This window comes from Protopterus annectens, chromosome 2.part0 (genome assembly GCF_019279795.1).
Source record: "Protopterus annectens isolate FY-2018-M chromosome 2.part0, PAN1.0, whole genome shotgun sequence".
Classification (NCBI taxonomy): Eukaryota; Metazoa; Chordata; order Ceratodontiformes; family Protopteridae; genus Protopterus; species Protopterus annectens.
In genome coordinates, this window is record NC_056728.1 from 585,771,145 (window position 1) to 585,798,979 (window position 27,835).

At 37.9% G+C, this 27,835-nt stretch overlaps 1 protein-coding gene across 14 annotated transcripts in view; it reads left to right on the forward strand.

Moving 5' to 3' along the window:
- The window catches only part of LOC122793158 (transmembrane protease serine 11D-like), a 971,710-nt gene that overhangs the window by 722,046 nt on the left and 221,829 nt on the right, over positions 1 to 27,835 (forward strand). For 5 of the 14 annotated variants that reach the window (XM_044060954.1, XM_044060958.1, XM_044060960.1 and 2 more), the window contains 4 exons: positions 1,016 to 1,060; positions 17,792 to 17,848; positions 21,165 to 21,212; positions 24,044 to 24,100. In XM_044060954.1, coding sequence (XP_043916889.1) covers positions 1,016 to 1,060; positions 17,792 to 17,848; positions 21,165 to 21,212; positions 24,044 to 24,100 — 207 coding nt within the window. The remainder of the gene's footprint in view (positions 1 to 1,015; positions 1,061 to 17,791; positions 17,849 to 21,164; positions 21,213 to 24,043; positions 24,101 to 27,835) is intronic. The other 9 variants (XM_044060959.1, XM_044060964.1, XM_044060955.1 and 6 more) reach the window with 7 other exon arrangements.

A 27,835-nucleotide genomic window follows, 5' to 3' on the forward strand; every position in this document is an offset into this window, starting at 1 on the left:
TTAAAGACAAGTTAAATAATTGGTTTAATGCACTATATGCTGGTTAACAAAATAAAAAATTAATAAATTATTTAAAATAAATGACTACTGTTTTATGCTGATCAGGCTTTATAAGAAAATCAGAGACACTGATTTTCTATTTCTGGGGGAAGATATCAGAAGAATTCTAGATTATCCAAGGACTCTGTCAGCATGTGCACGACGTGGGATTTTTCATAGAAATTGGCACTGTAGACCTGAACATTGAGTGACCTATATTTAGAAACTTGTTTAACTTTGCATGTATATAGATTTGTAATAAAATGAGTTGTGGTAATGACCTGAAATGATATTTAAAAGGTCACACATAAAATCCCCAGATTTTGCCATATGGAAATATATTTTTTAAGAGCCATAAATCAGTGTCCCAGAAGAAAACCAGTATCTCTAGGAACAGCAAAGATAAACCTGAGTGCCAAAGTCTTAGTACAATGCCTAAGTCATTCTTGGGAAGTGTGGCACCTTGGGTAATTGCTCCATGATGGAGAGCTCATTACTAACTGAAAGTGGTGCTGCTTCTGTCATGTAAGACATCAGAATAATTATTTAGGCCTGGAGCTGTATGCCTGTTACTGAAAACATTCTGAGTTGTTGCTCTGCTAACATTGCTCACAAAAGAAAAATTCCATTCCTGTAAGAAATCCTATCATCCCCATGGTTATCAGATTTTGCTGTATTTTGAACATGTTCTTCTCCAGGACCTTACCCTATTTTACAGAAAGTTTTCAGTTCATTGCTTGTCTGTTGATGAAACCAAGAAAAAAAAATGGACTGCTCTTTTCAATGGGAATGGAATGGTATAACTGATAAAGGCATTCTTTGCTTTTCTCTGTGGTTATTTTGACAGTTTATAACAACATCCTGGTATCCCTCGATACTATGTTTTTTGAACTTTGCTCTGATCTTTGCATACAGCATGACTTCTGTGCTTTAATATCAGTGTCCTGCTTCCTAATTATGCTCAATGATTTTACAGCTACTCTCTTCTCCACCAACACCACAATTCAGCGAATGAACACAAGTAAGCAGCGACCTTAAAACTGTTTATTTTGTAATTTTATAGTAACTTTTAAACATTGCAAATGCTAGATATCAGTCCTACGAACCAATATTCATTTTTGGTAAAAGCCCTAAGTTACTAAATTGTAATACTTAGATTATTTGCATTGATGTGACAGCTATACTATTTGTGTTTGAAAAATATGTTGTAAAATCATACTTCTAGATGACGTAGCTGTGTACTGTTTTTGAAGTAGTGTTAAATTTGCCCTTTTATTTGGATTTCTTCTTCAGGGTAAATAGATCCAGCTCTGGAAGAAACACATCAGTACTCATTAGCATGTATTATTTGTTTAAAAATAGCTATTTAAATTAAGCATTTTTGAAAATGCAGTTACTTTAATGTGAATAATGCCAACAAGTTAACTACAAAACAACTCACACAAATAAAACTCTTTTCAGACAATGACTACCTGCCGAGGCTAAAGAAACCTTCCTGCTGTTCCTGGACATCTGTGTCTGATGGAATAATGCTTAGACCTCAAACTTATTTTAGAATTATATCAGTGAGTTGCAGGAAGTCTTAATTGGTAAAGCTTCAAGGATGTAAGGGGATATGGCACTGCAGTCACTGTGGCCAAATGCAGATCACAGCTCATGTATCTCCTTTGATAGCTATAGGCCTGCTTTATGTTTGGATGCCAATATTTGACTTGGTTTAAAAAAGTTTATTACCTTACTACATCTGTCGCATCTCACACTGGGGTAATTTGTTCAACAAGCACTGCCCAGACTCCCTGCAAGTACCACAAAAGCTACATACATTAAAAAAAATAGAAGCTTTCATATTTTTAAAAAGTGTCCTGTTGAATGACTGTAAAATCTTACTTACTACCCTGTCAGTATCACAAAATGTTTTTATGGTCAGTTTAAGTGAAGTCATTAATACTTATATGTAGCAGGCATAAAATTCTCACCTTAAAAGGGCAGCTAATTTATTTAAAATGAATATCAATGTTTACTGAGCCTTATTTTCCCATTATGTAAACAGTTTACACTTTTACTATTCATTTATTATTTACATGATACCCCCCTCCAAACTGACAAGTGAAAATTAAAAAAAGTTTAAAAGTGCAACCTTCGCTGTATCATGTGACACACCCATGGATACTTGGTGAAGGCTTTTGAATTAAGCAGTTGCTAAGGATATAATGGAATTGAAATTTCGTATTGTTTTTCACTGAAAGAACAAACAGATATGCATCACCTTCTTTATTTCTCAGTTGTTTAATTAATATATGGCAACACCCTACTAGACTTCAATATTGTCTGTCTTAAAATGCCAAAAGTGACATTTGTTGGATGGTCCTTGATTTGGCCATGCAAACTTCATATTATATTCAACATAAAAAACAAAAAGCTATTACACACAAATAAGACAGTTAATTTTTTTGGGGAAACCTAGAAAAGTATCTGCAGATACAAACCAATTTGCAGGCCTGTTACTGCTTCTTACTTTTCCATCTGTCTTCTTTACATGACCCATTGACTTCTAGTTGATAGCATGTCACTATTAATGTTTATTTTTTTTCTAGTTTCTCTTGCCACAAACTGTGAAAATAACAAGCACTACTTTGAATGTTGGACATCTGCTGGTGATAACGGAGAAGAATTATAAGGTTATATGAAGTCACATGAGGTATAATGATCCAAGGGGATTGATATACCATAAAAATCTGAATGTTGTAATTAATACAACCACTGACTACAAGAAAATTTCATCAAACATAAATTTAGGAATCCTCTTATTTGAATTTTATGCAATTCATGTTTCCATTAATTAATTTACACAATGTATTAGGCTGAGCTAAAGGTTCTATAACAATCTTACTTCATGTTAGTATTAATTACAAAGGGATTTTATCTTGTATGAAAATATTTAAACTTCATCATGTTAAATATATTTCTTACTTTATAATGGTGCCAAAATAAAAAAAAAAACTCAAGATCAGTAGTAGTCCAGGGGCTGGAAACATCAGAGAGGAAGCCGGCACTGAGTGGCTAATGTCAGTTTAACCATTCTGGGCTGCAGAGGAAGTATAGTTCACTGTGAAAAGGGCAAGTCAGAGGAGCAAGTGTCACCTTAGCAACACTGCAGATTAGGGGTGTGGACCTGGTGCTAACAAACTGTTCATGGTTGACTTCATGGAAAACTTGAGTAGCAGAATGCGTGAATCAGCAGGAAACCATTGTAGTCCCTAACTGTAATGCAGGTGTTCACATCAGCCACTGGGAGTAGGCATCCAGGCTGTAAGGAGTTGCTGCTGTATAGTTCTATTGCCTAGAGACAATCCTAGCCCATCTTAAAAAGTAGATTGCTCATCCTGAAAGGGATGAAGGCAGACCCTTATTCCATTAGGATAAGGTCCACCACACCAACTGAATGCCAAATGGGAAAATAAGATATGTACAGTGAGACTAAAGCACCCTTCAAGGCTGCCTGGATGATGGCTGTCCATGGACTTCATCTGTCTGACACCTAACTTAATATTGAGTGACAGTGAGACTAAATTCCTTAAGAAAAAATGGAATCCCAATGCAGGGTGCAAATCAGCTAAGGAGCATCAGGGGAATGATTGAACAGCCTGAAACAATGACATGCTCATCAGAAGATATGCTACCATTTCACAGTAGACCATTTCTCACTGAAGTTTGTCATTTCTGCAGGACAAGCAGGCATCGCAAGTTACTTATTTGTAAACTTTTACAAAAACAGAGATTTACAAATGCTGACATTTGTTTTATTTCTTATCATATTAGCTTGTTTATGCCCAAAATTTCATTTTTTCATACACATATTAGAAAATATTTTTCTTCTAAAATATGGTGACAACTTCCATTCATCGTGTTTTTTCACAGTTCACAACTGCCCAAAATTAGAACTATGATGCAAAAGGGGATAGAGAAAATGTAACCAATTGGGAGCGGGCATCAAACAATGTATTTGTATCATTCATATTCATAATTTCTGATAACAGTGCCATCTAGTGGCAAACCAAAACAAGTCAGACTGTTTTCAGTCAATAAAATAAACTCTTGTAATTTTTGTCTAAGAACTTCTGGAACAAGTACTGTTAGCACGATAACTCAAAAGGCAATTTATATTATACTTAGGTAGTCATTACACTAGAATAAATGCCTTTGTCCTGTAGGTTGTCAGGTTCTTGATAGAACTGTCTACTCAGTATTAGCAGAAGCTAATTCTAGTCAGTATTTGCATCCGCCATATTGGTTAACAGTTGCTCGTGTTTATTTAGTTAGCTGGTTAGCTAATTTTAGTAACTACTTCTTTGTGTAGCTGACAGGAGATTTGTTCATACTATTATATAACAAAATACTTCCAAATTATTTTATTTTTCATATTGTTGCCTAAGTGCAGGGAATCTACTTACTAGTCCAAATGAAAACAAGAAGCTGATTTTAAAGGATATTAAACATGCAATATAAACTAAAATAATAAGATGTACTACACTATTTCAAGAGGTGTAGTCAGAAATGTGTAATGCATAGTGTGAGGCGAAATAAGCAGTGACAGAGGAGGGGGAGTCAGAGGCACATGTAGCGGGATTGAGCTACTGCTGAAATAGCACAGAATTCATGGCATGCAAATGACTGCATAATGGCATACAAATGAGTGCTATCATGATAATAAGACACACTGTGTATGCAAATGATGAAAATAAACATGGCAGTGTCATTCAGAGATGTGTAAATCAGCAAAAAGAGCCCTGCTCCTAACCAAGATTTCTTGATGTACATGGGCTTTCCTCATGATACAATGCTAGTAGTGGCAGCATCTTGTAGCTAAGCAGCATGTTTTAGTGACCAACCTTACTTTATTTATTTGTTTATTTTACTTAGAATTTCTTAACAGGGTTAGATCACTGATCCCATTGGACCTACCTTCAGTCTAAGCCAGGAGTCACACAATAGATACATGACATTATATTTCAAGTGACTGACAAAACATAATACATACATGCATTATATACAGAGAGGATATCAAAGTTGGCACACTGAAAGAATCCCAATGAAAATTAGAGAGAGGGAAATCCCCAAAGTTTTGGACCACAGATTGAGAAAGAATGGTCTATACATTAAAGTCTAGTGGGGGGGGGCTGAGAAGTTAAAACTTCTAGGGTTGCATGTTGGTGCATCTCTAAATAGTCTGGAGGCTATTGGGGGGTGAGAGTCTCAGAATAGGAGAACATTGATATGTGTGTGTGTGTGTGTGTGTGTGTGTGTGTGTGTGTGTGTGTGTGTGTGTGTGTGTGTGTGTGTGTGTGTGTGTGTGTGTGTGGTCCACATGGAGATGGAAATTTAGGAAGGAGTCCAATGAAATTCTTATCTATTTGAATGAACTAACATGTTTAATCATGTTATTCAGATGATTAAGGATTTGTAGAGGTCTTAAGTTAGAAGTAATTTTTTCCTAGTACCAAAAAGCATTGTTTTTAGAGACATTAAGCAGTAATCGTTTATCACTGACCCATTGAATAAGGTAATGAAAATCAGCCTGGAATCTGAGTTCAGGAGATTACAGGGAGTTCAAGAGAATCCCTTGGATTCACTGCCCAGTGTTCTGTGGTGTTACACTCTGCTTTGCAAATGGGTGTACCTGTGGCTAACATACCATCACTTCCAGCACTAGGACATTGCTAATAACTGCCATATGTGCAGGAACACCATATGGAAGTTAATAGACATGTTGTCTCCCACAGATGGAATGAAGGAGGGTGAATTGAAATGCCTGTCTGAGTGGATGTGAAAGTTTGTGTATCACTAATCATCTTTGCTATGGGCCCATTCAGCATACAACAAAGAACCCTTTGGGAAATTTGCTGGCATCAGCCTTGTGGATTCTACATTGGCTCCTTAATATATAGCCTCTTTTTTTGAGCTCTTTGAGGCCATTGACTGCATCCACATTTGCCATGAAGGCCTAATCTGGTCTACATGTCATTCAAAACAGGGACGTCCTACAACAACTGCTAGGTAGTATGCAGTGCATAGGGTATTATATACATTGTGTGTGTGTGGGTGTGCCTCCAGGTAGTTCCCATGACTGTCATGTTTGGCACACACATGTGTAACTTGCAGGAAATATAGTGACATTTGTCATTCATCATGTTTTTTTTTTCACAAGTAACAACTGCCAACAATTAGGACTGTTAAACAAAGGGAGGGCTAGAGAGGACAGAAACATTTGTATGGATGAGAGCAACAACTGATTTTTAAAGATTAATAACAATAGTAACAGTGACCTGTAATACTGTTTCATGCAGGATGACTTCCCATAGGTACATCTAATTGACGGCTGCACAAAGTGCCATGTACCAAGGCCATGACATACACTCCCCAGTTAACCAAGCAGTAGCCCATTTTTTAATGGTGCCCACTATTTTGTATTGCATGTGATACTGGATTTGCCTTGGAAATGTGAATGAGGTCCCCTATCAGAAATCTTCGGATCATGGTTAACATGGCATAAAAAACAGCACATTCACAAACATGTAACATTGTCAAACACCCACCTCTCAGCTGTATTTTGTGATGCACTGCAATATGTACCTGAGACCTTCAGACATTATGTGTTGTGAGTGCAATAATAAACAGTATGGTATATGGAAACAGATGCGACTTGGGAACATTTCAGTACTGCCTCAGAGTCCTCTTGGAACAGCAGAGGCAAATTCAGGCACAGGGTCATTGGAAGAATCAGCTGCAGTGGCACCACTTGCAAGGCAGAGACAGGAGTTGTGTAGTATGTCAATGTAAAAGAACTGGTGTCTGGTCTATACCTGTAAGCCATAATAAAGAAAACACAGAATAAAACCAATGCATGCATTATCACATCCAGGCAATGCATTACAGTGCAAAGACTGGCCTCTCTGTGCATCAGACATTACATTACCCGCACAGGTCATTAGATGGGCAGGGTACAGCCATCATCATTTTCCCAGGTGGGGGACTGGCATGCTGACAGATGACAGTAATGCTATTATATGGGTAAAGGGCATGGGAATTTGTAAGTACTCAGGAAGTTAGCAGGTTAAAGGGATTCAGGGATTCTTTTCTCCTGTGGCAGAGAGGACCTGCCAGGTCATGAACATTAGCCAGGAGTACCATGTGGCCACTTTGGGAGCATGTATGAATACTCTGATGTGGTGCCCTGTGTTAGAAACCAATAGATGGATGTCATCCACTATCCCAATGACAGCCAAGATTAGGAATGGAATCCCTTCAACAAGGATGGGATACAGATGGTGTTAAATTGTGGGAGCCATAATGAGAAGCCTAGTGAGGTGTCCAAAAGATGGAAGATGATGAACATCATTGACCCCAACCATGAGATTTATGACATCCAAGTGTGTCATACCTCACAACTGTACAGATTTTCACAGAATGTCCAGATTTTTGCAACATATTTTTGGTCTTTTTTTTGACAAATCACTAGGATGATCTAAGGATTAAAGTCACTAAATAGTAACATGCATTTGAGTTTCAGACTTCATATCCTCTGCTAATACAAGTCCTGTTATTCTAGCAACTTTCTAAGTTTATAAGAGCAATATTTAAAAGGTGTCCCTATTTTTGGGCCTTTGTCTCCCACTATGTCAGGCTTTGCCCAGATATCTTCCTCTAAGAGGTTGAGTGGTATAAGTGTGGTAGCTGCTGTGACGAGAGGAGACAGTGTTGCAGTCTTTAGAGCATTGTCTGCTTGCTGAATAGGCTAATAATTTGGCCATTCACCTCACAACTGGACTTTTGCATAGCCACAGCCAGTATAGCCCACAGAGGTATGACAGAGGGCAGTTGCCACTTGCCTCAGGGTTGCAACAATAGATGCCATGTGAGGTAGGTTTGCCTTGAGCAAGCATATTGCTCCAAGTCCTAATATGCCACGTTACTCTGCTGGTGCTGCAAGTCTTTCAAGCAGATGTTGCACAACTTCTCAGCTATCATGAAGTGTACTCACCATATCTGCAATATGTGTAGTGTCTGCATGTGGCTGGACTACTGGTCAATATACCCATTGGTTGATGCCAGTTGTGGTACTCATGACAGGGAAATACCTAGAATCATGACAGCAAGGGTCACCAACACACGTTTCCCTTGTGATGGGTGCATGCACATTGGAGGCTGTGTGGCTGGTAGATGTAATATGCAATGGTGAATCTTATGTAGCCTGGGTGGGGCTGACATTGGCAGCATGACATGAAACAGGTGATGTAGGCAGGTTATCTAGTCACTCCACTGTCACCTTAGATGTGGAGGATGTGTCTGTATGCCCTCCAATGCTAGAATTTTTGACAGTGCTTCTGTTTCATCTGCCTCTGTCATGTGCACATTGTTATCATCATCAGCCATAGATGACCTGCTGATGTCGGGTATGTGTTGTCTTATTGTGCTGGACCCTCCACCAGATGAACCTGTGAAGTCATACAGATAACATAACTGTGGTAGTGCTGGAGTATAAACCACACTCCCACAACCTATGGCACATATACTGCTGTATGCCAATTATCTGAATAGCTTATGGGCACATGCATACCTTGTTGTACAGGGTATAACATTTGCACCTCTGATAAACCTGGGGAGCTAATACGCAGAGGTGATATGCTGAGTAACTCCTTTTCACATGTGAGTTGCTGTATAATGAGGAATTGTACCTGGTATTACTAAACTGTTGCATCCTCTACAGACTTTTGGGCAGTCCTCACCAGAACAGCAACCACATCCAAACCTTCATCAAGAGTTAGAGATCAACAATCCACCCTGGACAAGTTGGCAGGGATTCTTTTACCTCTGTAAGTTCTTTCTGTGTAGGTGGTCCAATTCCAGTGGTGGGTGTATCTTTGGTGATGTCTTGCTGATGGTCTCTGCATTTGGTTTCATATCAGTGATCTGGCAATACACTTGCACTACTTTTCTATTATGGCTAGCCACAACACAGATATTTCACATCAGTCCCTGTCACACCTGGTCCCAGAATGCCTTGTTAGTTTTACCTTTGCTAGGGATATGCATGCCTTGTGTGCATAGTGTCTGCAGTAACACCTCCTTCTCCTGGATTATAAAATGATTTCAGCTTAGACACTGTTTAGGGCCCAGGAAAAGATGTGTACACCTGTGGATTATATGTGTCAGTCTGTGTGTGTGTGTGTGTGTGTGTGTGTGTGTGTGTGTGTGTGTGTGTGTGTGTGTGTGTGTGTGTGTGTGTGTGTGTGTGCCTGAGAGACTGATCTCAATAACTCACCTGTATACCCACCATCTGCCTGGTGTCCACATACCTGTCTACTGTCATTCTGTAACAATTACTGCACTGTACCATCCCAACAGCAGCACTGGACATTTTCTGAATACGTGCTAAAATACATTGCTCTGTCACAATCAGCCAGTGTCAGCGTGATCATTCTTGCTGGTTCCCAGGCTAAAGGTATGTGCGCACACTATGCTCATGAATGGCCCCTATGAGGCCCATGGTGCCACATATCTGTAGTATTGATACTTCCTGTAGTGTACCACTGCTGGTAAACAACACAAGTAATGTGATGTCCTAATACGCAGCCCTGAACATAGGACTGTCATTTTTGCTCCTTATGAAAACTAAGAGAGTTGATATGGCCTCTTTAGAAGCTGTATTCAGGAGTGTGGCTGTCTGTTGCAGTCAAGAAATCAAGATTTGTTTTGCACATGCTGCACAGGCACTATCAAGGGTGCTTGCTTTGCCTTTATGATGAACTGTTATATACCAGACACCTGCTTCCCAGGATTGGAAGTGATACTACTGGAGACACCCACTCTACTGAGCAGTGTAGGTATTGATATAGCAACCTACAGAGACACCACCCTGAGCCACTCCACAACTGAAAGACAGATGATAGGGAGGGTATACCAATATTTTAAGTAAAAACTGTATATATATTTTTTTCCTAGCTTTGTTTGTTTACTTGCCTTCTGATGACAGGGTCACATTGTACTAAATTGCCTGTACATTCTGAGTAGAAAGGCTTTAACAGGTAAGCCCTTCTAAGGATGTTTGAATGACTGCCTGGGAGGTGAAGTGTGTATACTATCCCCATGGTTGTATTATGTAATTGCAATTCTGTTTGTAAGCAACCTGTGTACTAATCTATTTTATTTATTCTGCTTTTGTATCATCTTTCTTCTACAGGTCCACATGTGGCACAAGAAGTGGCACAGTTTGGTTACCTGTGTCTGTGCCAGTTTATACCTGGTGCTCAATCTCCACTGATTACTAAGCCAGCCTCCCAGCAGCGAAATTATGGTCATCCTGCTGAAGGCAACTTGGTGGGCTCTATGGTGGCCTCTGTGGTCATTTCTAAGAAGAGTGACTTAGCCTCCTCTTTTAAGAGTGGCCCAGAGGGGACACCTGGTGTTAAATGTAGCAGCTGTTCATGTGTGAGGTGATCTGGCATCTGATCTCCTATATTGGGATTATAGATTGCCTCCAGGTTTAGCTAATAGAATTGTGGGACCATCCAGCCACTAAAGGCAGGACTTCCCAGTAATATCAGCCATAAAGGTTACTGACATCTGGGTAGAGTCTCATTTGATCCAGTCAGATAGACCCTCTCTACCAGATGCTGCAGGGATACTGACATCTGGGTGGAGTCTCCTCTGATCCAATCAGATAGACCCTCTGTACCAGATGATGCTGATGTTAAGTGTCATTGGCAAGCTGTAGTTCCTCTGGTACAGGATTTGATTTTCTCAGTCTTTCTTTGCTTGCTTTGTGACCTTGAGCAAGTCATTTAACCAAATGGTGCTCCCAGGTCACCTTGGAAAGGGACTGCATGTTCAGTGGTCCAACCTGGTTAACGAACATGATTATTATCATTATTTCACTCTGTCTCCTATTATGATATTACCTGTCCTTATATATCACTCCCCATACCCTGTTTGTAGGACAGACTTCCTCATTCTTAGCTGTCCTCCATACAGCTCCAGCCCTTCACTGCTCTCCCCATCGTTTGTGTCTGTATCTCCTCAGTCTGTTATCTGTCTGCATTTTATGTTTGTCTGCCTCTTCTCTTTCCTTGCTTCTTCTTTCCTTCCCAAACAAGTTCATTGTTACCTTCCCCAAATACCCTTCTTAAAACAATAAAATGGACACTTGTCAGTCAGAAAATGCTCTTCCTTCTCCCCACCTGTCTTCCCTTAAAAGTACCCTTGTGTATATTCTATCACTTGTTACTGCCTCCTTTATGCCTTTCTTATCTTCCCCTTTCCTCTCCATTTATATGATGAACTGCATTGGTACTTTGTTTTGCTGGTTGTCAGTGGCTGTTTTGCAGCTATTAGGCTTTTCATTGCATATGTAAACACACATAGCCTCAAGCATGCCACCTTACTGATTCTTGTCAGTTGGTCATGTGACTCCCCATAATGCAGCCATATAATTGAGGTAATGGAACAGCTGCAAGGAGAAGGAGTCAGTGTAGAAAATCAAATGCAGAAAGCACCACAACAGGATAGAGCAACAGATATCCAAATTAAGGGTAAACAAGTGGAACAGAAAGCAACAGGTAAGGTGCCATATCAAGATATTTTGGAGCCTTCCACAGGAAACCAGTGTAAAAGCTCACTTGAAGCTAGACAGGAAGGAAAGGAACATGAAACTGTGGAAACTCTGATGTGGTCAATGTTGACGAGTGATAGGCCACTGAGTTTCCATGTGACAAAACAACAGATGACACAGGATGAAATTGAAGAGACTTGCCACAAGAAGATGTTATAGAACTTTCTATAGAATCCTCGCAGGAAATGGAAAACAAGGGATGTGCCCTCAGTATGAAAGAAAAGGAGTTAAGAGAAGAGTTGCTTGATTTAATAGACAAAGACAGATATATCAAGATCAATGAGAGAAATAGACTGCAGAAGGTTAATAAAACCCCAAAAGTCAGAAGCTTGATAAAAAAATGAACACAATAATTAGGACTGTCCATAGAGATCCATGCGATATAACAGAAGTAAACAGAATATATTACTGTCCTGCTAAATTAATAACTGATAAAACTCTACCACAGGAACATAGGGTAGCGAGGGAAAAAGGGGGGACAAAGCGAATGCCATCATGGAAATATCAAATAGAGAAAATTATAAAGCAGCTAAGACAAGAAGTGTCATTGTTAGAAGATTATAGAAGAGGGAACAGATCAACAAAAATATTAAGAAAGCTAGATGTGATAAAAGCAATGTGCAGTATTAGAACAGACCAGGATCTATTATGCTCTATTGGAGATAACAAACTTAAAATTTCAAAACAGGTGGAAAGACTCAGAAGATATGAAGATAAATATAAGGGAAAAGCACAAAATAAGCAATTTACTGATGACCCAAAAAAATTTTATAGAGAACTGGGAAATAAGGTAAAAGGAATTGATAGACCACCGAAAAAAAGAGGAAGTAGATACATTTTGGAGAAGTATCTATGAAGATCCTGTGGAACATAACAAAGATGCTAAATGGATAGAAAAAGTAAAAGAAAGAATAAGAAGTTTAAAGGTACAGGATATGAAATGGGATGAAATAACAGCCAGAGAGATTGAAACAAAGTTGATAAAAGTCTCTAATTGGAAAACCCCAGGCCCAAATGCAGTACCTAACTTTTGGTTTAAAGTATTAGCTTCTTTTCATGAGGATCTAGCCATGAGTAAGAATTGTTTATATGCACACCCCAAACAGACACTGCACTGGTTAACAACAGGAAAAACAATGCTCTTACTTAAGAGTGAACCTGCAAGCTACCCTAAAAATTATAGACCAATAACTTGTCTTCCGTCGACGTATAAACTATACACAGGGATTGACGCTGACAGAGTTTATAGTCATTTAGAAGAAAACTCAATTATGGCAGTAGAACAAAAGGGCAATAAAAGAAAGTCATATGGAACAAAAGATCATTTGTTGTTAAATAAAGTTATAGTGGAGAACTGTAAGAAAGGGAAGAATCTAAGTATGGCATGGATTGACTATAAAACGGATTTGATAGTATCCCACATTCATGGATAAAAGAGTGCTAAAAAATGTATAAGGTACATCCTACACTGATTGATTACATTACAGTAACCATGAAGCAGTGGCAGACCACTTTGCAATTAAGCCATGATAAAGGACAGATTATTATCCCAGGGATAAAAATCCAAAGGGGGATATTCCAGGGTGACTCGCTATCATCCTTGCTATTCTGCCTTGCCATTAATCCATTAAGCTGTTTACTTAACAGCTTAGGTCATGACTATAATTTGGCTTCAAGAAAACAATGGTCTCATGACTTCTCATCGTCTCTTTGTCGATGATTTGAAATTGTATAGCTCATCAGATGAGAAATTGAAAGCACAGCTGCAGGTTGTCAAAACTTTTTCAGATGATATTGGAACATCATTTGGTCTTGATAAATGTGCAAAAGCAACCTTTAAAAAAGGAAAATTGCAGCACCAGGAAAACATCAGTTTGGGACAAGAATGTCATGTAAAAGAACTTGAGCAAGAGGGAGTGTATAAATACTTGGGAATTGATGAAGGAGCAGCAATAAAACATGAACAAATGCAAATAAAGCTTAATAAGGAGTACCTTAGAAGACTTAAATTAATCCTGAAAACAGCATCGACACCTAGGAACAAGATCCAAGCTATAAATCAGTTTGCTCTTCCTGTCCTAACTTATAGTCTTGGAGTAGTTGACTGGCCCCAAAAAGTGTTGGATAGATTGGATATTAAAACAAGAAGGATGCTTCATGCTCACCAAATGATTTATAAAAATTAGTGTATACCAAGATTATATATTCCCCGTTCTGAAGGAGGGATGGGCCACCTTGAAATTGATTACATGTATAGATCTGCAATCGTGGGACTCCACACATATCTACTGATCTCACAAGATCCAAATGTAGTGAAAGTTTTGAAACATGAGGAGAATAAATCTAAGATGACATCTCTGCTTAATTTAGCAGAAGCATATCAATGTCAAGCAGGAATGGAAATCAAACCAGAAGTGGATAAAAATCAGGCAGCAACTGAATGTGCCAAAAAACAAAAGAAAGAATATAAGGTGAAGGACCAGATGAGAAGGCAAGAAATGTGGAAAAAACATAAATATAGTTGCAAGTATAGAAAACTTCTGGAAGAGCCTCTTGTTGATCAAGAACCAATGCAGGAATGGTTAAGGAGTGGTGAATTTACATCAAGAAATGAAAGGTTAATATTGGCAGCCCAAAATAGTGGGCTACGTACATGCTGGTTTACTAAGTCCATTGAACGTGGGAGATACAGACATATGTAGGTTTTGTGGAACCGAATTGGAAGCAGTCACACACCTTATTCCTGGTTGTGACTCTCTAATGGCAGAGGGACTGCATACTGAAAGACATAATAATGTGACGAGATTGTTACACTGGAGATTGTGCAAACATTATGGTATCGAAGTGGCTGAAAAACACTGGAAACATGAGCCACAGAGAATCATAGAAAATGATGTTTACATCACATGGGATCACCCAATACCAACAGTCCAAAAATAGATGCTAGAAAACTGGATATAGTGGTCCAAGAAAAAAAGACAAAGTAGCATTGATCATTGAAATCGCCACACCTAATTATTACAGTGTCTTGCATACAGACACAGCCATAAAATGCCTCGATCTGCAGGCAGAAACGAGAGCCATGTGGAAGAAAGATACCCAGACAGTTACAATAGTAGTAGGAGCAACTGGTCTTATAAAAAAGAATTTACAATTGTATTTAGGTATGTTATCAATTCATGTAACACCGTACGAATTGCAGAAGGAGTCATTACTGGGCACATTGCAGATGCGGCGAAGAGCACTTTTGGCTGACATCAAAGAGTGAAACAATACTAATTTCATGAACTTTAATCATACTTTGACTTAGGAATGTGGTCCATTCCCGTCATGGTATTAGAAACCCAAAAGACTTGGAGAAATTAAAAACAGCCAGTTCAGTAGAATGACTACTGCCATAACGTTGCCGCTTTAATTTAGTATGCATCCCTTTTCACTGAATGCAGGTACTCCACTGGTCCTACTATATACCTAACCAGCAGTGGAACATGTCAATCTATAGCATTTTTGTCATTTAGCTCTGTGCCACAGAATTGTGTATGCTTCTGAACATCTCTCCAATATATGCTGTAACTCTCAAAAAGAGTTAACCTTGACAGTTAAGCACAGTAGTCTTCTGAGTTTATTGTTGTTGAAATTTTAAAATGGATTCTTTAAGCATTAATGCTAAGGTAAACTTATTAGTTTCAAGGTTATCAACCATTCATTTTCCTACATTTTTATGCTATTTTTACATTACCTGGTGTAGTCACATTTCCCAATCTCTTGATGTTAAAACTCATGATACCAGCCTTTGAAAATGATAGCATAAGATCATAAAAATTACATTTTCTTATTTTATGACACTAGACCCCTGCAGAGTCAATGACAAATCACTGGAAAGATTGCGTACATTATATAATAATGACTATGAGCTTAAATAGATAAGACTTCAAGAAGAAAACAAGGGACATCGAGTTTTCATTTTTCTGATAAAAATACCTGAACATTCCAAATTTAGACATTTAGGGCATTTGAAAAACATGGCATTTTCATCGAAATTGGCATTACAGATCACAGCACTCATTAACTATAACCAGCATTTGTCTTTTTTTTTTTTTGGTTTTTGTTTCTTTTTTAACACCTTTATTGAATTATCACTTGTGACACAGCAAATTTACATTTATCCAAAAGAAATCAAACTGTATTAACAAGATCACATTTACAAACTATACTTCACATATGTTGCTATACAGCATATAACCTAAGCAACATTACATACATTTCTGCCTTTTTTTGAACATGAAACATCTTTACTAACCCATCACTTATGTCATAAGCAATCATACATTTATATTAATGAAAACAAACCACACCAAAGCAATCCCAGTAGCAAGCATTTTACATCACAAACCATACTGACACACTTGCAGCTGCAAACATCCTACATCACTTATAATCCATCCAATCATTTTCAGTCAAACAGTATATAGCTCATTTAATCCATGCCTTCTTTTAAACCTCATTTCTCCCCTGTATGTATTGTTCCCACAATTCCCATTTCTTCCTACGTAGTTTGCTGTCACCCTTTTCTAACAATCTCAGTTTCAGTTGTTTTATCTCTGTTACTATATTCACTACTTCTATTATAGTTGGTTTAGATTTTGATTTCCATTTTCTAGTAATTGTTTTTTTGGCAGCCACCATAATTAGACACAGCAAGGCCTTACCATGTCTAGGCAGTTCTGATTCTGTATCACAGCTCAGAAAAATCATCACCCTCATCAAACCAGTCTGGCTATCTAGCATCTCCAACAGTCCACCCACCAGAGAATCCTTAAAATCTGCCAAATCACTGCATAATATTTAGTACATATAACACTGTAAGTTTGCTTCTGTTGAGTGTTCTAGTATATGTAGGTCTATCTATATCTATATTTAAATATAAATATATGGGAGCCCGTCATTTGTTCGAAATTTCAAATGTTTGAAACTCATATGGCCAACACCATATGACTGAACTTTGAAAGGCCAACAAGTGAAAGCGGAGATCCCGCTACAGTGTGGGACTGGAAGATTCCTCTTTCCTGCACTGTAAAGCAATCTAGGAGTGAGAATATTTAAGTAACAGGGGGTGTGGGGGAGGCAGGGGGGCTTGCCCCCCTGCATAACAGTTTTACTGTATTTACAGGTAGGTAAGTGGTGCTATTTCAAGATGTCAGTCTTTCAGAATGGCGATCATATGGTGTCGGCCATATGAAAGTCGGCATTCTGAATGGTTGACATTCTGAAGTAAACCCAGATATATACATATATCACAAAAACTGGGACTCATATGAAAATAATGACTGCAAATTACATTTAGAAATTCCAGTTTAACTTCACAGATTTCATCAAATAAAAATGGAATCTCATTTTCTAAGAACCACAAGTCAGTGTCCCTGAAGAAATCCAGTAACTCTATGAAAAACAAAGTCAAGTTGCAGGGGAACATCACAGTGATGTGCCTAAATCATATCACTTGAGAGGTTGGTCACAGTGACTTGGGTCATTATTTCATGTTGCAATGCTTATTACATGCAAAAAACATCTTACTGCTTCTATGATATAAGCATAAATAATGTACAGTTGAGCTTGTTACTGATGACTTTTTTGAGTTATTACTCTACTGACATTTCTCACAGGAGAAAAATCCTATAACTGTGGGAAGTATTTCACCCTCATCATCATCAGCATAAGAGCAGCAACCATTATGATTCTTCTATATTTTTAAAATATCCTATTTTACACTTATGCTTCAGTTCAGAATCCCTAATTTGTTGAACGCAAATCAAAACCTCAGAAAAACATACTTGTGCAATAAAAATTATCTTTGTGTAACAATGAAAATGGTGTACAATAACTGATAATGTTTTTTTTTTTTTTTTTTTTTTTTTTTTTGCTTTTCTCTATGGTTCTATTGACAGTTGTTTAACATTGCACAACACCCTGGTATAATTCAAAACTCTGTGCTTTGAACTTTGTGCTAATCTTTGCCTATAGCATGACTTCTGTGCTTTAATATCAGTGTGTGTCCTGCTACCTAATTTATGCTTAATGGTTTTACAGCTGCTTTTTTCTCCATCACCAAAACCACCAGTACCAAAGTTCCAAGAATGAGCACACGTAAGCAGTAGCCTTTTAACACTGTTTATTTGGTCATTTTAAAGTAACTGTTAAACAGTGCAGACACTAGATACCAGTCCTATGAACCATTATTCACTTCTTGTAAAAGTTATGTTACTGCCCGAGTTTATGTCATTTACTTGTGATTTGTTTGTTTGTTTGATTGATTGCTTGCCTGTATGTCAAGACTGAAGGCATTTCCCAGTATTATAAACTCCTGAAAGTAAATTTTAAAAATAAATAATGTTTTGTGCAACTTGCAGGATCTATCATTTTATTTATCCTTCTGTCTGTTTATCTATCTATCTATCTATCTATCTATCTATCTATCTATCTATCTATCTATCTATCTATCTTATTTTCCTTTGTTAACCAGGGTAGTCAAGTGATCCCAAAAGACCACTTTCAAGCACACCCCAGGAAAACAAAATAGACAAAAGATAATAAACTTGGCATTTTAAGTGGATGCATGGGTTAGAGACAAACAGATAAAAATGTTTTACAAGCAACATATCCGCACTATAACCAAACATACAACTATAACTTTAAACAACAGAAAACAAGTTATATATCCGGCTCATAATGCAGCATACACACTAAATATGTAATATTTATAAGGGATGCTAGGTGTATAGAGGGATAGTAGGTAGAAGAGAAGGAAAAGCTAGGGAAGAGTAAAAGGAAGGATGGAAAGAGGTGAAATGAGGGAAGAGAGGAGAAACTTTAAAGTAGAGCAGCATGGATTACAAGAAAGAGGATGAGACTATAGGAATTCTAAATTGTTTTCTTTTTCATGCTGATCCCTAACTAAAGGTGATGTCTTTAAAAGACCAAATAAAATAAGAAATTGTTTTTTAAGCATAGTAAATACATAACATAAATTAATGCATCACAATATTTAAGATTTGTTGTGGCCCTTAAAAAAAGTAATAGAAAGATGGCCTCTATTATGTTGTGGATCTTATATATTTGCTGCAGTAATCAAGCACATTACTATATGGTGTTCATTCTGCTGAGCTACTGAAATTGATTTTCATGGTAAAGTAAATGTATTAGTTTTTGCAGCTTATCAGACATTAATTTATTTCCAGTTATATGTCAGTTTTACATTACCCACAGTAGTCATCTCTTATCATCTAACATCATGGTACTGGTCTTTGAAAATCATAGCAGTGAGTCTGAAAAACTACATTTTATACATGTGTATGTGCATATATATATATATATATATATATATATATATATATGATGCATATGTGTGTTTGCATATATATATATATATATATATATATATATATATATATGTATATATATATATATATATATATAGTGTGTGCGTGTGTGTGTGTGTATGTGTATGTATATATGTGTGTGTGTCTGTGTGTCTGTATGTATATATATATATATATATATATATATATATATATATATATATATATATATATATATATATATATATATATATATATATATGTGTGTGTGTGTGTGTGTGTGTATATATATATATGTGTGTGTGTGTGTGTGTGTGTGTGTGTGTGTGTGTGTGTGTGTGTGTGTGTGTGTGTGTATGTATATATATATATATATATATATATATATATATATATATATATATATATATATATATATATATATATATATATATATATATATATATATATATATATATATATATATATATATATATATATATATATATATAGATATATATATATATATGGGTGTGTGTGTGTGTGTGTGTGTGTGTGTGTGTGTGTATGTGTGTTTTTATATATATATATTTATAGGCAGGAACACGAGCACCTTGTAACTCATGCAGGCTGTTGTTCATGCCTGAACTTGAATATGAGTTCAGCCAATCAGCAGAAGGGAGGGAGCAGGAAATGGAATTTAGTATTAGGAGTAGGAGCTAATTTTTAGGTTTAGGGATCAGGGAGGAAGTTGTAGTGTTAGGGAGTGTGAAGAAACCTTTAGGTTTATGGAATGAGAGAAGAGTTTTAGAATTAGGGAAGGACACTGTAGATCTAGGATAAGGAGGTAGGAGTCAGGTTGGGAACTGGGTGGTAGTTTTAGGATTAGGAGTTCAGGTTCTGGTAGGGATATATAGTTTTTTAAGGTCGGGCTATGTGGAAACGGGAGATCAGACTAGTGGGAGTTTGAGCACTTGCTTTCTTGAACAAGTGGAAGTGGAAGTAAGCAGGTACTTTATGAGGAATTAGCACTGGAATACCTGTAGTAGAACCAAAAACAGGTGTATGTCACTCAATATGCTACCCTGGTTAACAAAATGTATAAAAAGTAATTAATTAATTAAAATAAATGACTACTCCTAAGTGGATCAGACTTTAACAAAGAAAATCAGGGACATTGATTTTCTATTTTTCTGAGTGGAAAATGCCAGAAAATCCCAGACTATTCAAGGACTCTTTTAGCAAGTGAAAAGCATGGGATTTTTTAGAACCTGAAATTATAGAGCATCACATTCATTAAACATAATCTATAATATTTACTAGATACAGCACAGTAAGTTGTATTCACTGAGTCATCTATATTTAGAAACTTGTTTAATTTTGTGTATATATAGATTCACAGTAAAATTATACTTGATTCATGGTAATTACTTGAAATGATATTTAAAAAATCACTATAAAATCACACATTTTTGTCGCATGAAAATGAAATTCTATTTTGTAAGAGCCATAAATCAGTGTCCCTGATGAAAACCAGTATCTCTAGGAACAGCAAAGATAAACCTGAGTCCAGCAGTGTCTCAGTACAATGCTTAAGTCATACTTGGGAAGTGTGGCACCTTGCGTCATTGCTCCATGATGGAGAGCTCATTACTAACTGAAAGTGGTACTGCTTCTACCATGTAAGACATCAGAATAATTTAAACCTGGAGCCGTGCACCTGTTACTGAAGACTTTGTGATTTGTTGCTCTACTGACACAGCTCACTGAAGACAAATTCCATTGCTGCAAGAAATCTTATCATCCTCATGGTTACCTGATTTGGCTGCATTTTGAACACCGTCTGCTCCTGAAACATAACCCATTTCACAGTTAGCTTTCAGTTCAGAGCTTGTCCGTTGATAAAAATAAGAAAAAAAATTTTCTCTTTTCAATTGAAATTGAGTGGCATAAATGATAAAGGTTTTCTTTGCTTTTCTCTGTGGTTATTTTGACAGTTTATAGCAACATCCTGGTATCCTTCAGTACTATGTACTTTGAACTTTGACCTCATCTTTGCATACAGCACTGCTACTATGCTTTTATGTCAATGTCCTGATACCTAATTATGTTTAATGATTTTACAGCTGCTCTTTTCTCCACCATCACCACAACGGTTCAAAGAATGAACACAAGTAAGCAGCGACCTTAAAACTATCTGTCTTGTCCTGTTACTGCAATTGTTAAACACTGCAGATATCAATATTCATTTTTTGTCACTTTGACTTCCTCATTCTTAGCTGTCTGTGATATGCCTGCAGCCCTTCACTGCTCTCCCCATCTTTTGTGTCTGTATCTCCTCAGTCTGTTATCTGTCTGCATTTTATGTTTGTCTGCCTCTTCTCTTTCCTTGCTTCTTCTTTCCTTCCCACACAAGTTCATTGTTACCTTCCCCAAATACCCTTCTTAAAACAATAAAATGGACACTTGTCAGTCAGAAAATGTGCCTTCCTTCTCCCCACCTGTCTTCCCTTAAAAGTGCCCTTGTGTATATTCTATTGCTTGCTACTGGATCCTTTATGCCTTTCCTCTCCATTTATATGATGAACTCCATTGGTACTTTGCATTGCTGGTTGTCAGTGGCCTGCTTAGTGTGCCTGTTTTGCAGCTATTAGGCTTTTCATTGCCTATGTAAACACACACACAGCTCAAGCATGCCACCTTACTGATCTTTGTCAGTTGGTCATATGACTGCCCATAATACAGCCAGTTTACTGTTTAGTAGAATGACTACTGCCATTAATATTGCCTCTTTAATTTAGTATGCATCCCCTTTCACAGAATGCAGATCCTACACTGGTCTTACTATACACCTAACCAACAATGGAACATGTCAGTCTATAGCATCTTTCCATTTAGCTCTGTGCTACAGCATTCTGTATGTTTCTGAACATCTCTCCAATATATGTTGTACGTCTCAAAAAGAGTTAACCTTGACAATTAAGTACAGTACTCATCTGACTTTATTGTAGTTGAAGTTTTAAAATGGATTCTTTAAGCATTAATGCTAAGGTAAACTTATTAGTTTCAAGGTTATCAGCCATTCATTTTCCTACATTTTTATGCTATTTTTACATTACCTGGTGTAGTCACATTTCTCACCCTCTTGACATTAAAACTTGTGATAACGGACTTTGAAAATTATAGCATAAGATAAAAAAAACTTACATTTTCTTATTGTATGACACTACACCCCTGCAGAATTACTGATAAAGCACTGGAAAGAATGATTATGTAATATAATAGTGACTATGAATTGAAATAGGTAAGACTACAAGAAGAAAACAAGGGACATCGATTTTCCATTATTTCTAGTAAAAATACCTGAACATTCCAAATTTAGACTTTCAGAGCATTTGAAATACATGGCATTTTCATGGAAATTGGCATTGTAAGAGAATCACTCATTAACTATAACCTGCATTTGTTTTTTTTTTAAAAAACTTTAGAGAATTATCACTTGTGACATAGGCAAATTTACATTTATACAAAAGTAATCAAACTGTATAAACAAGTTCACTTTTACAAACATTATACTTCACATATATTGCTATATATCATATAACCTAAGCAATATTACATAAAGTATTCAATTCCTACCATTTTTTTTAAACACAAACCATACAGAAACGCACCAGTTGCAAACGTTATACATCACTTATAATGTACCCAATGATTTAAATGTCAAACATTACATAGCTCATTTAAGTCATCCCTTCTTTTAAACCTCATTCCTCCCCTGTATGTATTGTTCCCACAATTCCCATTTTACTGCTATAGAGTTTGCTCCTACCCTCTTCTAACAACCTCAGTTCCAATTGTTTTATCCCTGTTACTATATTCACTACTTCTAGTATAGTTGGTTTAGATTTTGATTTTCATTTTCTATTAATTGTTTTTAGGGAGCCATCATAATTAGACACAGCAAGGTCTTACAATGTCTAGGCAGTTCCAAATCTTTATCATAGCTCAGACATATCACCCCCCTCTTCAAAACCAATCTGCCTACTCAGCATCTCCAACAGTGCATCCCACAGAGGACCCTTAAAATCCACCAACTCACTGTATAATATTTATTACATATAACACTGTAAGTTTGCTTCTGCTGAGTGTTCTAATATATGTATGTCTATATATATCTATAGCTAAATATGAATATATACATATATCACAAAAACTGAGACTCATATCAATATAATGACTGCAAATTACATTTAGAAATTCCAGTTTAACTTCACAGATTTCATCAAATAAAAATGGAATCTCATTTTCTAAGAACCACAAGTCAGTGTCCCTGAAGAAATCCAGTAACTCTAGGAAAAACAAAGTCAAGTTGCAGGGGAACATCACAGTGATGTGCCTGAATCATATCACTTGAGAGGTTGGTCACAGTGACTTGGGTCATTATTTCATGCTGCAGCACTTATTGCATGCAAATAAAAATCTTACTGCTTCTATGATGTAAGCATAAATAATTTACAGCTGAGCTTGTTACTGATGACTTTTTTGAGTTATTTCTCTACTGTCATTTCTCACAGGAGAAAAATCCCATAACTGTAGGAAGTATTTCACCCTTATCATCATCAGCATAAGAGTAACAACCATTAAAATTCTTCTATATTTTTAAAATGTCCTTTTTCAGGTATTTGCCCTATTTTACACTTGTGCTTCAGTTCAGAATCCCTAATTTGCTGAATGCAAAACAAAACCTCAGAAAAACATACTTTTGCAATAAAAATTATCTTTGTGTAACAATGAAAATGTTGTACAATAACTGATAATGTTTTTTTTTTTTTTTGCTTTTCTCTATGGTTCTATTGACAGTTGTTTAACATTGCACAACACCCTGGTATAATTCAAAACTCTGTGCTTTGAACTTTGTGCTAATCTTTGCCTACAGCATGACTTCTGTGCTTTAATATCAGTGTGTGTCCTGCTACCTAATTTATGCTTAATGGTTTTACAGCTGCTTTTTTCTCCATCACCAAAACCACCAGTACCAAAGTTCCAAGAATGAGCACACGTAAGCAGCAGCCTTTTAACACTGTTTATTTGGTCATTTTAAAGTAACTGTTAAACAGTGCAGACACTAGATACCAGTCCTATGAACTATTATTCACTTCTTGTAAAAGTTATGTTACTGCCCGAGTTTGTCATTTACTTGCGATTTGTTTGTTTGTTTGTTTGTTTGATTGCTTGTCTGTTTGTCAAGACTGAAGGCATTTCCCAATATTATAAACCTCTGAAAGTAAATTTTAAAAATAAATAATGTTTTGTGCAACTTGCAGGATCTATCATTTTATCTATCTTTCTGTCTATCTATCTATCTATCTATCTATCTATCTATCTATCTATCTTATTTTCCTTTGTTAACCAGGGTAGTCAACTGATCCCAAAAGACCACATGTTCATCGTGCATACAGTTGCAGTCATAACAGATGGATTCTCCTGCTGTCAGGCGGGTCCTCAGTCGGCCGAATTCCAAAGTCTAGGTCCGGCGTCGGTTGTCGTCGCTTTCTTTCCTGATGTCAGTGTGACAGGGGTACATAAGACACAGCCGATGCCATTTTCTTCAGGCTTTTTTGCCGCGCGGTGCCCGAAGCAGAAGCAGTTCACAAGTGCCGGTCAGCCAGCTCCTGAAATTACGAAAATTTGGAAACCGAAGTCTTCTTTAAAGCTAAGTACCCCGTTGGGGAAACTTTTCTCGCCTCAGACCGATGTCAGACAAAGTTAACAATTGTATTTCTTGTGGGAAGCAAATACCATATAAGGATTTCCATTCCCTCTGTATACCTTGTTTAGGCCCAGATCACGACGTCTCGGGCTGTCACTTTTGTGCTACTTTCAATAAACGCACTATTAAGCGTCGGGCGGAGTTTGCCCAGCACTTTTTTGGTAAAGCTTTTAATTAAAAAATGTCATCGGAGACTCCGACTACTGTTTTGTCCAAAAAACGCAAGGACAAAGACCGACATGCGAGGTCCGCAGTCTCCACCGACACCACGCCAAAACCGGCTACACGTGGTCCGGTTCTCAGCGAAGTGCCTACACAGCCCCTGACTACCGATGACACTTCTCTAGCGGTGTCTTCTGTAACCGAGACCGCAGGTTCCTCGGCCCATACCCTGACTACAGCTACCGAAGCCACTGTGAGTGTTGAACCTCTTAATGTGGACAGGTCCACTTTCACCCATGGTGTCTTCAGGCCTTCATCTTCCTTTTCCATAAAGGCCTTTACTAAGTCTAAATCAGCCATGCATTCCAAGAGGCCTTTTGCACAGGGCCCATCTCCAGGCCCCATGCCTAAAAAGCAGATGCTCAAAATGGCTGAGGATTTAATTACTCTTATCAGGGGTTCCCAACCCCCTCCGGACAAGAGACCCAGAGTGGAGGAAGATTCTCCCCCTTCTGACCAGGGCTCCATTATTTCAGAACATTCTGATGAAGAGGAACACTCGTACTCCCCTTATGAAGATTCTGATGCAGAGCAGTCCATTCCTTCTGTATTCCCCCCAGAGGATTTTTTCTTTCGGGGAAACCTTGCATACCTTGAGGGAACACTTGCATTGGGAAGATCAAGATTTTTCATATTCCAAGAAAAGGCTTAGGGAATTTCTTTTGCTACCTCAGCACAGACCTCTGGCGATACCTCCTGTCTTGGACATACTTGATGCTGTTTACTCGGAGGCTTGCCTTAATCTGGATTCCCTGCCTCCTGCCCCAGTCAAGCCTGATAGGTACTACAGAGTTCCTAACTCACACCAGTTTCTTTACAAAAGCCATAATGCTGACCCTGAAACCATTTCTCAAGGCCCCAAGGGAATGAAGGCCTCTACTACTAAGAATCCATTACCTTCCGAGAGAGAGTCTAGATCCTTAGAAAGGTGGGGAAAAAAGGTATATACCTCGGCCACCCTAGCCATGAGGGCCTTAAATTGTCAGTTCCATATGCTTAAATATCAGCAGTTTCTGTTATCACAATTAAGGAATAAAATGTCACAACCTGAACAACCAGATTTGAAGGAGTTGCAGGATATGATGCATAGTGCAGAACAAGTGGGTAAACACACCTTGCAATGTGGCTATGATGCTCTAGAGGCCTCAAGTAGAGCTGCTGTTATAGGATCAGTCCTTCGTAGACATGCCTGGCTTAGGGAACAAACCTTGCCTGATCATGTTAAAGCTAAACTTCTAGATGCTCCTTTACAAAAGAATGTATTATTTGGTACTAATGCTGAGGAGATACTACGGAAAATGGAAGAAAAAGCTAAATCTATGCAAACTGTCAAAGCTTTTCTACAGGTACAACCACCACGTTTTAGCAGAAATTGGCCTTCAAAAAACTGGTCCTTTCCAGCCACGGACAAGCCCCAAAGAGGTAAATACAGGCGCACAAGGGGCAGAGGACAATCTCAAGGATCATACAGAGGCAGACAATGGCAAACTCCACCACCAAGAGGTGGCGAAGACAGTGCACAACAATACAGGAAACAAACCCAATGACTTCCTCCTTTGCATGCCAAGCAAGGCTCAGGTGGCAGCACCCTTGGGAGGAAAGCTGGCATTATTTTCAAAAAATTGGCATATTGTCACAAAAGACAAATGGATCCTGGACATTATAAGCAGAGGCTACAGATTTCATTTTCACACTCTTCCAAAAATGAGAGGCATGCCGAACCTGCCACACAATCAAAGGGCAGAGGCTCAAATACAAATTTCAAAGCTCATGGACATGAAAGCTATTCAAGAGGTACCTATTCACGAACAAGGTCAAGGTTTTTATTCCAGACTATTCCTGGTACCAAGGAAGGGAACCGATTGGAGACCCATTTTGGACTTATCCATCCTAAACACATTTCTACTTGTACCAAAATTCAAGATGCTCACCTTACAGCAGCTTCTTCCCATGCTGAGCAAGGAGTCTTGGCTGGTAACATTGGACCTCAAGGAGGCATACCCGCATGTCCCAATCAGACAAAGCTGCAGAAGATACCTCAGCTTTCTTGCAGGTTCAATCCACTATCAATTCTCTGCATTGCCCTTTGGCTTATCTACTGCGCCCAGAGTATTCAAGAAATGCCTGGCATCAGTAATTGCCTACTGCAGACTTCAAGGGATACAAATTTACCCTTATTTGGACGATTGCCTGATCCAAGCAGACAGCAAACACATACTTCTGGAACATCTGGCTTATGTAACATGGTTATTGAATTCTCTGGGATACACAGTCAACAAAGAGAAATCCAGGCTAACACCATCTCAGAAAATAATTTTCCTGGGTGCCAACTTGGACACAAACACCCAGATGGCCTATCTTACGCCAGAAAAACAGGGGCAACTAACTCAGTACTTCAAGATGCTAGCAAATTGTACCAGGCTAACTGCAAGGAAAATCCTGCAGGCTCTGGGCTTCATGGCATCTTGCATTCTTCTATTCCCATGTGCAAAGTTGCATATGAGGAAACTTCAATGGTACCTAAAAAACCTATGGTCTCAACACAGCCACAGTTTGGAATCAATAATACCACTAATTCCATGTTTGCAAAAGGAATTTCTATGGTGGGCCCAGGCATGCCAAACAAACACAGGTCTACCATTCTGCAAGCCTCCAGCAAATCAAGTCATCACAACAGATGCCTCAGACTACGCCTGGGGGGCACACATGACAGACAGGTGCATTCAGGGTGAATGGTCCCAAAAGGAAAAGCACCTTCGCATCAATCAAAAGGAAATGCTAGCAGTGATAAATGTAATTACA